Source organism: Sus scrofa, chromosome 8 (genome assembly GCF_054392235.1).
Source record: "Sus scrofa isolate SSC_HxYL_T2T_F1_AM1 chromosome 8, Sscrofa_HxYL_maternal_Yorkshire_Landrace_v2.0, whole genome shotgun sequence".
Lineage (NCBI taxonomy): Eukaryota > Metazoa > Chordata > Mammalia > Artiodactyla > Suidae > Sus > Sus scrofa.
The window spans coordinates 7,412,599-7,424,969 of record NC_139390.1 but is presented as its reverse complement, the minus strand read 5'-3'; the positions used below and the strand labels follow the sequence as shown (position 1 = coordinate 7,424,969).

Genomic DNA, 12,371 nt, shown 5'->3' with positions numbered 1-12,371 from the left:
GCATGTTTAACAATCATTAGTGACAGCAGTAAGGCCAGAGAATTGTCATGGAAATTGTTCTTGGAATAAAAGTGGGGAAGTGAAAAATATTAAATAAGAAAATTAAATCAAAAAATATTAAGTCAACAATAGTCTCATTTTCTATTTCCCACAGCCAATGTAGAGAAACTCCCCCTCTGAAACAATGTGTGTCGTACTAATCCGGGAATGGAGTGTAAGCTTCATGAAGACATGGTCACCTGTCCACATTTACCATCATTTTATCCGCTGATTATACCTCAGAGCTTGGGAAATAGGAAGAGGCTAATCAATCTTGAGAAAATGAATAAAAAACATGGAACCCCATTATAAAACCTGCTATCAGTGTTGTTAGCATGGAATCATTCGTTTCACAAGCATGTGCTAGGGAGCAAGCACTGCGTTAGGGTTAGTGATACAGAAAGTGCAAAGAGAACATCACTTCATGGTGGACAGAGAACCCTAGGGACTCTGCAGACCTTGTCCCTTAGCTGAATTTGGCCTCTGTGTGATTTTGAACAAGTCCATTAACCCCTTGTAATGTAAGCCCTGACTTAAGCTTTGGCTGCTAAAGTATTTACTTAAGGGTCCTTTTCAAAGAAGACTATCTAAAAAACACACTGCCTTCACAGGACTAGATAAAGAGCAGGGCAGCCCTCTCCCTTCTCCAGAGTCCTTTGTTTTAGAGATTGCCAATGATTTAAATAACTGACTGCGGGAATTCCCACTGTGGCTCAGCAGGTAACCCAACCAGCATCCCTGAGGACACAGGCTCGATCCCTGGCCTTGCTCAGTGTGTGAAGAATCCGGCTTTGCCATGAGCTATGGTGTCCGTTGCAGGTGCGGCTTGGACCCCATGTTGCTGTGGCTCTGGCATAGCCTGGCAGCTACAGCTCTGATTGGATCCCTAACCTGGGAACCTCCATATGCCTTGGATGTGGCCCTTAAAAGACGAAAAGACCAATAAATAAATAAATAAATAAATAACTGACTTTGGGGCCACTTGTTTTTCTCTTTCCTTGCTTTAAATTCCCCCTCTCATCCATTGAATTCACCATAGGCGTTTGGGATTAACATAGACACACTGCTATATATAAAATAGATAGCCAACAAGAACCTACTCTACAGCACAGGGAAATATACTCAATATTTTGAAGTACTCTATAAGGGAAAAAAAGTTGAAAAAAAGCATATATGGGTTAAGAGCCCAACGTAGTGTCTGTGAGGATGCAGATTCCATCTCTGGTCTCATTTAGTTGGTTAAGGATCTGCTGTTGCCACAAGCTGTAAGGTAGTTTAAAGATGTGGCTTGGATCTGGTGTTTCTGTTGCTGTGGTGTAGGCTGGCAGGTGCAGTGCCCATTTGACCCCTAGCCTGGGAATGTCCATATGCTGTAAGTGTGTCCCTAAAAAGGAAAAAAAAAGCAAACTTTGTGAAAAAAGGTAAAAGAGTGACTTTATGAAACTCTAAACCCATGCTCCTTTTTTCTCTGCCTGCAACCTCATTGCGTGGCTCCAGATATGCCTTGTAATTTCCAGATTTAAATAATAAAGTTTGTTTTTTTAAAGTTTCCTGATAGTTATTTCTGAGGGTGCCTGGCAATCCTAATAAGAACTACAACATTGATTCTTGGTAGGGTGAGGCCGACTTACAACACCCTTGGAGCCACAGCCCCTTCATAAGAAAGGGAGAATAAGACGCTTAACAAGAGCAGCCACAGTGTACGTGGGATGAGCCGTGAGTCTGACACTTCAGTGAGTTCTCTACATGTGTGATATAACTTAATTCTCACTATAGATGTACAAAATATGTGTTATATCCTTATTATTAATATAGCCCTGAAGAGGTTATGATATTTGGCCACTGTCTCAAGTTCAAGGAGTCTGGGATTGAACGCAGATATTCCTGATTACAAAGCCCAGGCTTTGGTCTCTCCACCTCATGCCTCTCAATGCAGGCTGGCCCCATGCCCCTGTTTGTTAGGGACCGTCCCTATGTGGTCACCATGTGCCCAGTGGGCTTCACTTTGAGACTCAGTGGTCCCTCCCTGCTAGACACAATCGTCACATGTGCCCTGCTCCCCCATGACTCCTGCCGAAGCCTAGGCAGCGGGAGGAGGCAGGTGGCCAGGGCCATGGCCACGTGGGGCGTGATCACTTGCCTTTGGTTAAAGGAACCTGAATGGTGTCAGTTCTTATGGAGAGTCAAGGTCCTTGAAATGAGCAGATGGAAATTCATATCCTAACTGAGGATAAGAGTGCTAAACTGGTAACGATGATGAAAATAACAATATAGTAGTAGTGATATAACCGTAAGCACGACAATCAGAAGATGAAACATAGTTTCTAACTTAGATTATGTAACCAATTGTTCATTTATTAAAAAGCCTTTACTGAGGGTTTACTCTTCCTCAGAGAAACAGAGGCATTTTATTACCATGCTTTCACCTAAAATTCCTAATCTCTGGGCTCCTCTTCTCTCTCGTCTCTAAAATGGGAATAACAGCCCCAACCTGATAGAGTGAAACTGTCATCACTCACAGCGAAAGATGCACCGAAGGGACCATCCCCTAGCCCACTAAATGTTTGTCCCGTCCCCCCTTTAGTTCAAGTGAAAAAGCAGGGTACAAATGTCAGGGTATTTCTGCATTTTTTATTTGACACATAGTATACATACATGACCCCCCATGCTCATTCGGCAGAGATTTATAGCCTACATAAGGCGCCTGAGGTGTGACAGGACCCTGATCAATCCAGGTGTTGCTTCTGAGATCCCCTTCTAGGCAGGTGCCTGGAGTGAGAGGAAGAGGAAATCCACAGAACGCCAGGGGCCAGGCATCAGGCTAGTGTGTGACGTACACAATTTCACTTAAACCCCACAACCCTGTGGGGTGGAGGTTCTGATTCACACTTTGTAAGTGAGGAACCTGACCTGGGGAGAGGGTAAGTGATTTGTCCAAGGTCAAAGGAAACCTTGGTTCTGAGATGCGAAAGCCCATCTTCTTGCTACATAGCCCCTACATAGTCATGAACCTGTGTTCACTTCCTCTTGGCCCCTTTCATCATTCAGGAATGCAGCATGCCGAAGAGTGATTGAATGCCAATAATAACCACTTCCCAACTACAGAAGCCTTTGCAGTTTCCCCAGCTCTTTCACATTTATTATCTCATGCTTCCTACAAACGGGTTCACACCCTCCTCACTGCCTTTTATTTTCACAGGCATGGCAAGTACAGGATGTGATAAATACCCTGAACAAGGAAACATTTAGCCTAAGCTAACTATTATCGGCAGCATCTATGACAAATGACTTAATATAACCCTGAAAAGCTCCGTGTGATGACTAATTTGTTGTTAAAGGTAGTTGGAAATTTACTTTATAAAAAAATTACATGAAAGTAACTCGATTCACTTTGAAAGAGAGAAAAGAGCCAAGAACAATATTCACATAGTGATTTACTCCTCCTTGCAGGGGTAGCAATAAAGATAAGAATTACAACCCCAGGAGCAGTTAAGAAAGGGAATGAACATGTTTCACTTTGCATATTGAATGCAGACAACTCCTCAGCGCAGGAGGGGTAGAGGAGTGCCTCTGAGACTCCAGGAACCTGGAGAAATCCTCTCTTCAGCCTCTAGTCCCATCTCTTCACTTAGCAGGGGAGGAAACTGAGTCATGTGTGGAAGTGTCTGACTTGAGATCCAGTGAGTCAGGATCTTCTCCTTGGCCGGGAGGAAAATCAAGCTTGGTGCCAGAGAAGGATGAAAGCTCTGGGGTCCTAACCTCATATCCCTGAACCCCTCTGAGAGTCAGATCCTTTGGATAAAGAATATGAATAATAATGCCAACGTCCTAGAATTATAAAAAAGAAGTGGCTTACTGTATATAAAAGATCCAGCATGATTTTTTAAGCAGTAGATTCAAACAAAAATATTCACTGTTTTCTTTCTCTGCCTAGTTACTAGCCACCCTCCCCCTGCTGTGGAAAGCCACCAGAGGAAATTATAAGATTGATATTGACCCCATAGCATAAGCATGAAACCATATAATAATTGTAACGATGATGGTAATATATGTACATAATTATATATTATATGTAATATATTATAGTTAATAATATATATAATAAATATATAATTTACCAGGATTCTATTCTGAATTGTCCTTTAAAAAGTGTTAAATATTCACCTCGGTATTACTGTTTGGCCACAGTTGCTATGTGTGTCTCCACTTTTATTGAGACAGTTTAATTAGTGCCCTGGCACAAGGCATCGTGCTTACATGGGGACAGGAAGAAGTCCCCAGAAAGGTCTGTTTGCGACATTTCTGTCAGGTGGAAGTCTTCCCCAGTCATAAGCACAGCTGGGAAGACAAAACTGTCATTCCTCTGGGGTTCTTGCTCTGCCAATGCCGATTCTGTGTTGTCAGGACTTTCCCCAAACTTGTCTTGGAGCTTCTCTGCTTCCTCTCTCCCTTTCAGAATTTCTCCCTTTGCTCTTAAGAATAAAATGCAAGCTCTGTAGCATCGCTTTCAAGTGCCTGGCACCTGTCTCCAACCTCCTCGCGGACTCTGGCCCCACACTCCTTTCTTTCCCACAAACCTTCAGGATGTTTGTCCTCGTTCTCACCTCCTCCTAGAATGTCCTCCCCAGAACTGCTGCTTTCACCTGCAGGTGTCTCCTCAGGTGTCACCCCTTTTAGAGGTGACCCTTCCATGAGTATCTCTTTCAGGCTATGCCTCCCTCCCACCTGGTCCTCTATCACATTCCCAGCTTTAGCTCTTAAACACACTATGTCAAGGTTCTATACCTATATTGATATCTATTTACCTGTCCATTTGTTGCCTCCAGTAATGTCAGTTTAGAGGGTGTGTTACTTTCCTCCTGCCGCTGTAACAAACAGAAGAAATGCCTCCCAGTTCTAGTTGCTCAAACACTTATGTATATATATTACTGGCTCACTATGCTCCACAGAAGAAATTAACACCCAATGCTGTAAATCAACTATACCTTAATTTAAAATTTTAAAAACAAAGAAAAATAAATAACATTTTACAGGCACCCACTATAATTATAAAATATAAATACATATAATGATCAAAGTCCAGTTTTGCCCCCACATCCCAAACCCAACTCTGTTGAGTCCTTCTATGTATTCCTTGATTTACTTTTTTTCTCTCCATTCTTTACACCTTAAATCAGACACCCATTCCGGCTGCACTGCCATGAGAATATTTAACTACTACACATCCATGTGACTCCTCTGCTTAAAACTTACAAGTTGCCACATCACAATACACACCTGTGTTTAGCCTGACCCACAGGGCCCTCCAGGAACTAAGACCCACCCACCTCTCCAGGCTAAGTTCTTACTAGTCTTCCCTAACTTTTTAAAAATTTTATTATAGTTTATTTACAATGTTCTGCCTATATCTCCTGCACAGCAAACTGACCAGGCATACATATATACATAAACATTTTTCTCACGTTACCGTCCATCTTGTTCTAAGAGACTGGATAGAGTTCCCTGTGCTCTACAGCAGGACCTCATTGCTTATCCAGTCTAAATGTAACAGTTTGCATCTACCAACCTCAAACTCCCAGTCCATCCCACTCTCTCCCCCTCCTCGCTGGCAACCACAAACCCAATCTTTAGGTCTGTGAGTTTGTTTCTGTTCTGTAGATAGTTTCATGTATTTTTAGATTCCACATATAAGTGATGTCATACGGTATTTGTCTTTCTCTTTCTGACTTATTTCACTTAGTATGAGAATCTCTAGTTGCATCCATGTTGCTGCAAATGGTATTAGTTCATGCTTTTTATGGCTGAGTAATATCCCATTGTGAATATGTCCCACATCTTAATCCATTCATCTGTTGATGGACATTTAAGTTGTTTCCATGTCTTGGCTGTTGTGAGTAGTCTTTTCTATTTTTCTGCATATCCTAAGCTACACTAAATTTCTCACTTATCTCTGAATGGGCCATGCCTCTGCCTGCACCTTTCAGACCTTGCTTCAGAAATGTGTGTGTGAAAGGAGAAGCTCTTAGTTGTCATCCTTCATTGGAAGTGGTCTTAGCTACAGAAAGCAGGCTCACACAAGGTCACACTGTCTTCCACAGGGAAGCCTACATCCATTGCTAGTCAACCCAAGGGCATAGTCCCATCTCCCTTGCCCCAATGCAGGACATCTCTGATGAACCCTCTCCCTGCGGGGCTGGCTGGAGACTTTGTTGGGGCCAATCCGCAGCTCAGTCCCTCCCTCTGCAGAGTGAGCCCTGCTTTCTCTCACCCTCTTCCACAGCTGTAGATCCCAAGGGCACTGCTGGAAAAAAATTCCGACACACTAATATCCATCTCCGAGTCTGCTTCTCAAGGAACCAGTCTGTGAATCTGACTGTCTGCAGAGATTGTGTCCTCTCCCTGTATGGTGTTTCTGTTCCATCTTTACCTGCATTCTTCACAGCCCAAGTCAAACATCGTCTAGATGCACATTTCAGTTTTTCTATCAGCACATATTGCTCTGCAATTATAAGTATTACTCAGACATTTTCCTTTCCTGCTAAACTAACTCTGTGTTGTGCAAAGATACTGTAGTAGTTATGTATGTCTGTGTTTTAAAAAAATGCCATAATCTCAGTGGCTTGAAATAACACCTATTTATTATCTGTCAGGGCTGAAGGTCAGAAATCTGGAGAATCTCAATTAGCTTCTCTGCTTAGTGTTTTTTGAGACTGAAATCAAGCTGTCAGCCAGCCTGACTCTTCACTGGAGGCTTTGGGGAGCATCCATTTCCAACTATTCAAGTCAGCAGAATCTGGTTCCTTGTGGTGGCAGGACCAGGTTCCCCGTTTCCTGGCTGGCTGTCGCCTCGGGGCCATTCTACTTCTAGACGTCATCCCCACCCCTTCTCACGTGGCTCTCTCCATCTTCAAAGCCAACAACAGCGCCTCAACTCAACTTCTTCCTGGGCTTTGAAACTCTCTGAATGCTACCTCTACCTTCTTCTGCCACCTGCCAGAGAAAGTTCTTTGCTTTTAAGGATTAGATCAGGCCCACCAAGATATCCCTTTCTTAGGGTTAACTTTGACATATAACACAATCATGGGTGTGGTATCTCACATTCACAGGTACTAAGGATTAGAGAGAGCATGGGTTCTGGTGGCCTTACCTAGAAATTCTGCCTACTTCAGCTGGCAAAAGAATCTTATTCAGAGCATTCTTCTTAGCACTTAGCAGAACTTTTTCTATAAAAGATAGCTGATGGTTGTACTGATTTTTAGGTTGAACTGACTTCAGTTTCAATGATTATTATGATTTTAAATGTTCTGTTTTAGTTGCATGCATAGTGAACAAAATGTCTCAAACAAGGAATTAAAACAACAACAACAACAAACGGATCTCAGTCCTTCCATGATGAACATTTGATCTATAAAAGAGATTAAAAAATGGAAGACAAATGTCACCCCCTGGAAAGAAAAACCTCCTGAAAAAAATGAATGTGTAGTTTTGCATAGTTTACAGTTGCGTCCATCAATGTTCAAGATGAATAACTGAACAGTGGTCGTAAGTTACCAAAGCTGCTTTACTGTTCATGCCTTGACCAGGTGAATGACAGCAGGTTTTATAAACCTAAATCTGTTTAAACTTCAAATAGAAATCTGATTGGGAGCTCCAGGAAAGCAGTAATCACTAGTCTGCCCCTAAGAGTGTGCTGTGAGGAATTTGCAGTTTTGATTTGGAGATGAGGTTATTTCCATGCATGGGTTTGTGTGTTTATTTACGTGCATCCCTGCAGTGTTTTCAGGACTGCTGTCTCTCTGCATATACATACGCCAAGACTCTAATACTTGTTGGCGATGATGGCCCCCTTCCCTTCTGCTGATGGCAGCCTTCGCTTCATTTTGTGCTTAGGCATACAAAGCACTGACAAAGGTGGACCCTTGTGTCTGGCTGCAGACTCACCCAAATAAAATGGTTTCACTTGATTCAGAGCTCTGATGTCAGCCAAGACCCTATGCTTCTTGACACTGCGTTTTTCCCAGTGAATAATAAATCACCGTGTTTCCACCAACAGCCTCTCTCCCTCTGCCTTTCTCTTTCGTTCCACCATTAGTCACGCTGGTCTAGCTCACCACCTGTCACTTGGCAAGCTTCTGCAAATTCTTTTACCCACATAGAGGCAGATTTGGTATCATTGAAGTTGGGAACACACCTGTGCTGACTCGGGTCTGCAACTCACCAGCTGTAGTCCTTTTCAAAGTATTGGGGTGGGGGAATGTTTGCATATATTACAATCTGCTATTTCTCGGTATGGATTTTTCAAACATTCCTATCATTAGAATTTTGAATTTCAGGGGATGTAAATATGCTTCAGGACAAAATACATACATAGGTAAATACATAAGTGGGTACTCTTGAAGGAGGATTAATGTTAACTAATTAATCTGCATTTAATTCATATACTTTAGCTCCTTTTATTCTCCCAACATATCTGATGAAGGGAACTTCTGCGTTATCTTCATTAAACAGGTGAGTAAGTTCAACTCAGGAGGAGAGACTTGCCTCCACCATTCACCCACGGAAAGATTCTGGACTTCAAATAAGGAGTGTTTGATTTAAAGCCCTCGAAATTTTCCATTTATGTGTTGCACTTCATCCTTGACAATGTGCTTCCTTTTACCTACCCAGTCAACATTTGAAGAATCCCTACTGTCCCGGGCTCAGTGCTAGTGACACAGTGTGTGCAGGCACACACACAGTCCTATCCCATAGACGCTGGTAGATCAGCACAATAAATGTTCATGTAAATAATTGTGATGCAGTTTTTATGGAAAATTCTATAACAGAAATCAATCTCAAAGTAGGTCTATCTAGAGCTGCTCTCGCAAAGCAGTCGTCACGACTCATGTATAGCTCTTGAGAGAATTAAAATGATTTTATACACAAAGTTAGGAATTGAGTTTCCTGGTTGCACTAGTGACATTGTGGCTGGTGTCTGCTGGATTGGGCCGTGTGGGAAACAGAGCACGCTCTTCATTGCACCACATTCTATTGGACAACCTTTGGCTAGAAGATCAGAAAGCCCTCACCCAAGAAGCCCTTGAGCTGAGACTTGAAGAATAAATAGGAGTTTTAAGGCAACCAGCAGAGGCAAGAGATTCCAGACAGAGGAAACAGAATGTGCCAAGGCTTGGAGATGACATGAGAAGACAGATCACCTAGTACGATGTAAGAAAATCAGCATAATTGTAAATGTTTCAAAGGTGTCTTGGAATTGAGAGTATAAGATGGATTGACTGGCGGGCAGGGACCTCTCCCCAGATAACCTTCTATGTTATTCCATGACACAGTATAATAGAGGATGGGACGTATGTTGCAGGTTGTATGTTGTGGGATGGAATGTGAATTTCTTCCTGTGGGCCAGTAGTTTCCAAATCTTTTCAGTTTTAGGCCTTTTTACTTTTCAAATAAAATACGATTCAGAATCCTTTGACAGAAAGCAGATAAAAACAGAACCGCTCAGTTAAAAGTTGGGTGGGGGGCTTTCTTTTCAGGCATACCTAGACCCCTGAGACACCATCACTGAACCCCGGGGCTCTGCAGAGCTAGTGGACACACCAGAGTCTGAACGTAAGGTGGGCGATTGGACACAATGTATTGGGGTTATGACGCTGTCCAGCGTGGAGGACTGCGGGGTGGAGGTGAAATGGAAGTGGGGAATGGATGACTCGAAAGCATGAAAATAGATGAAGTAAAAGATGGCAAGCAGCCTCTTTAACTAGGGCAGAAAGACTGGTCTCAGGATCTGAGGGCATCTGGAATACAAGGAAGAGAAGAAACAGACCCGCTCCCTGTTTCACCCTTGGGCAGTTCGGTGGCTGGTGGTATCATTTTTCATGAGGTGAAATTCCAGAGGGACATTTTACTTATTGGATGATTGGCTTAAAGTCTCTAGTCTTCAAAAAATAGCAGGATGGGGAGAGGGGTGGTTCACACTTAGGTCTTGAGTGACTGTTCTGTCATCCTGTCAAAGCCAGAGGGGATATCACAGAAATCCTCCTGTTCACGTCAATGAATAATGTATGTCTTATTTCTTTATTCTTCCCCATAGCAAACACCAAACAGAGGCATCTGAAACAAACAGACCATAGAAACCGGAGTCACAACCAGCATTTTGTCAACTGATTAGATAGCGGTTAGTTTACTGCTAACATTAATCAGAGTCTGATTGCTCCATTGTGAAGACAAGAACGAGGCACAGAGATTAATACGCAAGATCCGTTTCAGAATGTTTCTGCAGAAACCCCCACGCGGTAATTAAGAACACCAAAGGAAGGTTATTGATCCGTTGCGTTATTGAGAAACAACATAATTGATATTTCAGATCTTAATTGTTGGTTCCAAAGTAAGAGAGACAGTTTGTACAGATCATTAGCAACAACGTCTTTTTTTGCTCTTTTGTCATTTCAGTTAAAACATGGAGTTCGAATGTTATCCTGGCTCAAATAAACATTGATGTAAGTGTCCAGAAATCTTTCATTGTAAGTATTTAAAATGTTCATCCCTTGGACAAATGTGAACTTCGGAGTCAGTTTCCACTTCTGATCTTTGTGAAATGAGGTTTGTCATTTAACCTGTCTGGGTCTCAAAAATCCTCTTTTGCCAAGTGGCATTGATAATACCCACCCCACAGGTTTGTTGAAAGGATTCAGGAAGAAAGTCAATGTTGGAGAGTCAGTACAGCATGCAGTTTAGGAGCAAAGACACTGGATACAAATGCCTGTGTTTCCAAAAACAGCTTTGCCACTTATTATCTATGCAGACTTGAACCCTGTAGTCACCTTTCTATTCCATGATGTCCTTACCTTGAAAGAGGATTAAAGTAATAGACATCCATGACAGAGCTATTGTGGAATTAAATGAGCATTGGAAAAGTTCTTAGAAGAGATCCAGGCAGATTATAAGCATGACATAACCATTAATTGATGTTAATTTGAAAGTGTTTAGGCACAGAGCAAATTCTTAACAAATTAGCTGCATCCTTTCCCTCTCTACAGTTATTTGGAGAAAATTCTAGCTAGAAGGTTCACCTTAGTTTCTTGCACAGCAATGGACATGTAAGGGGTCAAATAGAAGAAATACGGTTGGTCTGCATGTCTTACCCATTTGTACCCAGAATTTCCAGAAATCGCCCTTTTGCCTAATTCTTAAATATGACTAGACAACACAGAAACCCCTGAAATGTGAAGAAACCATGGAGAAAGAATAAGGATTTGAGAAATAAAGATTCTAGGATAGACTGTTCCAACCAAAAAAACAGTTCTAATTAGTAGCCTGACCAAAATGCAAGGACACACGGCTATCAAAAAATAACAATCAGGAAGTTCCCGTTTGGGCTCAGTGGTAACAAGCCCAACTAGTATCCATGAGGATTCCGTGGGTTAAGGATCTGGCATTACCGTGAGCTGTGGTGTAGGTCACAAATGCAGCTCAGATGCCGCTTTGCTGTGGCGGTGGTGTAGGCCAGCAGCTGCAGCTCCGTCAGTCCCTAGACTGGGAATCTCTACATGCTACAGGTGTGGCCCTAAAGATCAAAAAGCTAAAATAAAGCAATGATCAGTTGCCATGAAAAACAAACCATAAAATAACAATGAGGAGTTCTGGGAGTACATATATACTCCCAAATAAAAAACTTAAGAAAAAATATATTTGGTTTGAAGATAAGGTTGAATAAATGACACAGAGCCTAGAACTAAAATGATAGGAAAGAATTTGAGAGGAAAGATTTGAGTTGACCCAATGGGTCCAGCATTGGACTGAAAGGAATTCTGGAAAGAAGTAAATATGACGGTGGGTGTGGGGAGAGGAAAGATATCGCCAAATAAGTAATACAGGAAAATTGTTTTAAGCTGAAGGAAATGGGATTCCTCCAAAGGAAAGGGTTATATGATATCAAAAAAGGCAACCCAGGTGACCATCAATTCATCATCTGGTAAGTAGATAAACAAATTTTGCTATAACAGAATACTTCAGAAACTGAAAGTAGCAAATTACTAGCACACCACGAGTAAATCTGAAAATTATTTTAGTAAGTTAAAGAAGTGAGACACAAAAGCCTACGCAGTGTTTGACTGCATTCATATGACACTCCGAAAAAGGCAAAGCAATAGAGACATAAATAAGATCAGTGTTTGCCAGGGGTGGGCAATGAAAGACTGGGAATTAAGAAGGGGCATAAAGTGCTGAAAATATTCTGCATCTTGATCCAGTGACAAATTTAAAATGACAGTTTGGGAAAGTTTATCAAAATGTACTTCAAAAAATAGATTCAAATGTTTGCAACTTGCTTTTTA

At 41.9% G+C, this 12,371-nt stretch overlaps 1 protein-coding gene across 8 annotated transcripts in view; it reads right to left on the bottom strand.

The window, feature by feature from the left end:
- Nucleotides 1-6,659: 6,659 nt before the first annotated feature.
- Nucleotides 6,660-12,371, bottom strand: part of LOC106504584 (uncharacterized) — a 63,927-nt gene continuing 58,215 nt past the window's right edge. For 6 of the 8 annotated variants that reach the window (XR_014813616.1, XR_014813621.1, XR_014813617.1 and 3 more), the window contains one exon: nucleotides 6,660-10,149. Coding sequence is in view for 3 of the 8 variants with exons in the window: in XM_084973846.1 (XP_084829972.1) it covers nucleotides 10,114-10,149 (36 nt within the window). In the remaining 5 variants the exon portion in view is untranslated. The remainder of the gene's footprint in view (nucleotides 10,150-12,371) is intronic. The other 2 variants (XR_014813619.1, XR_014813622.1) reach the window with 2 other exon arrangements.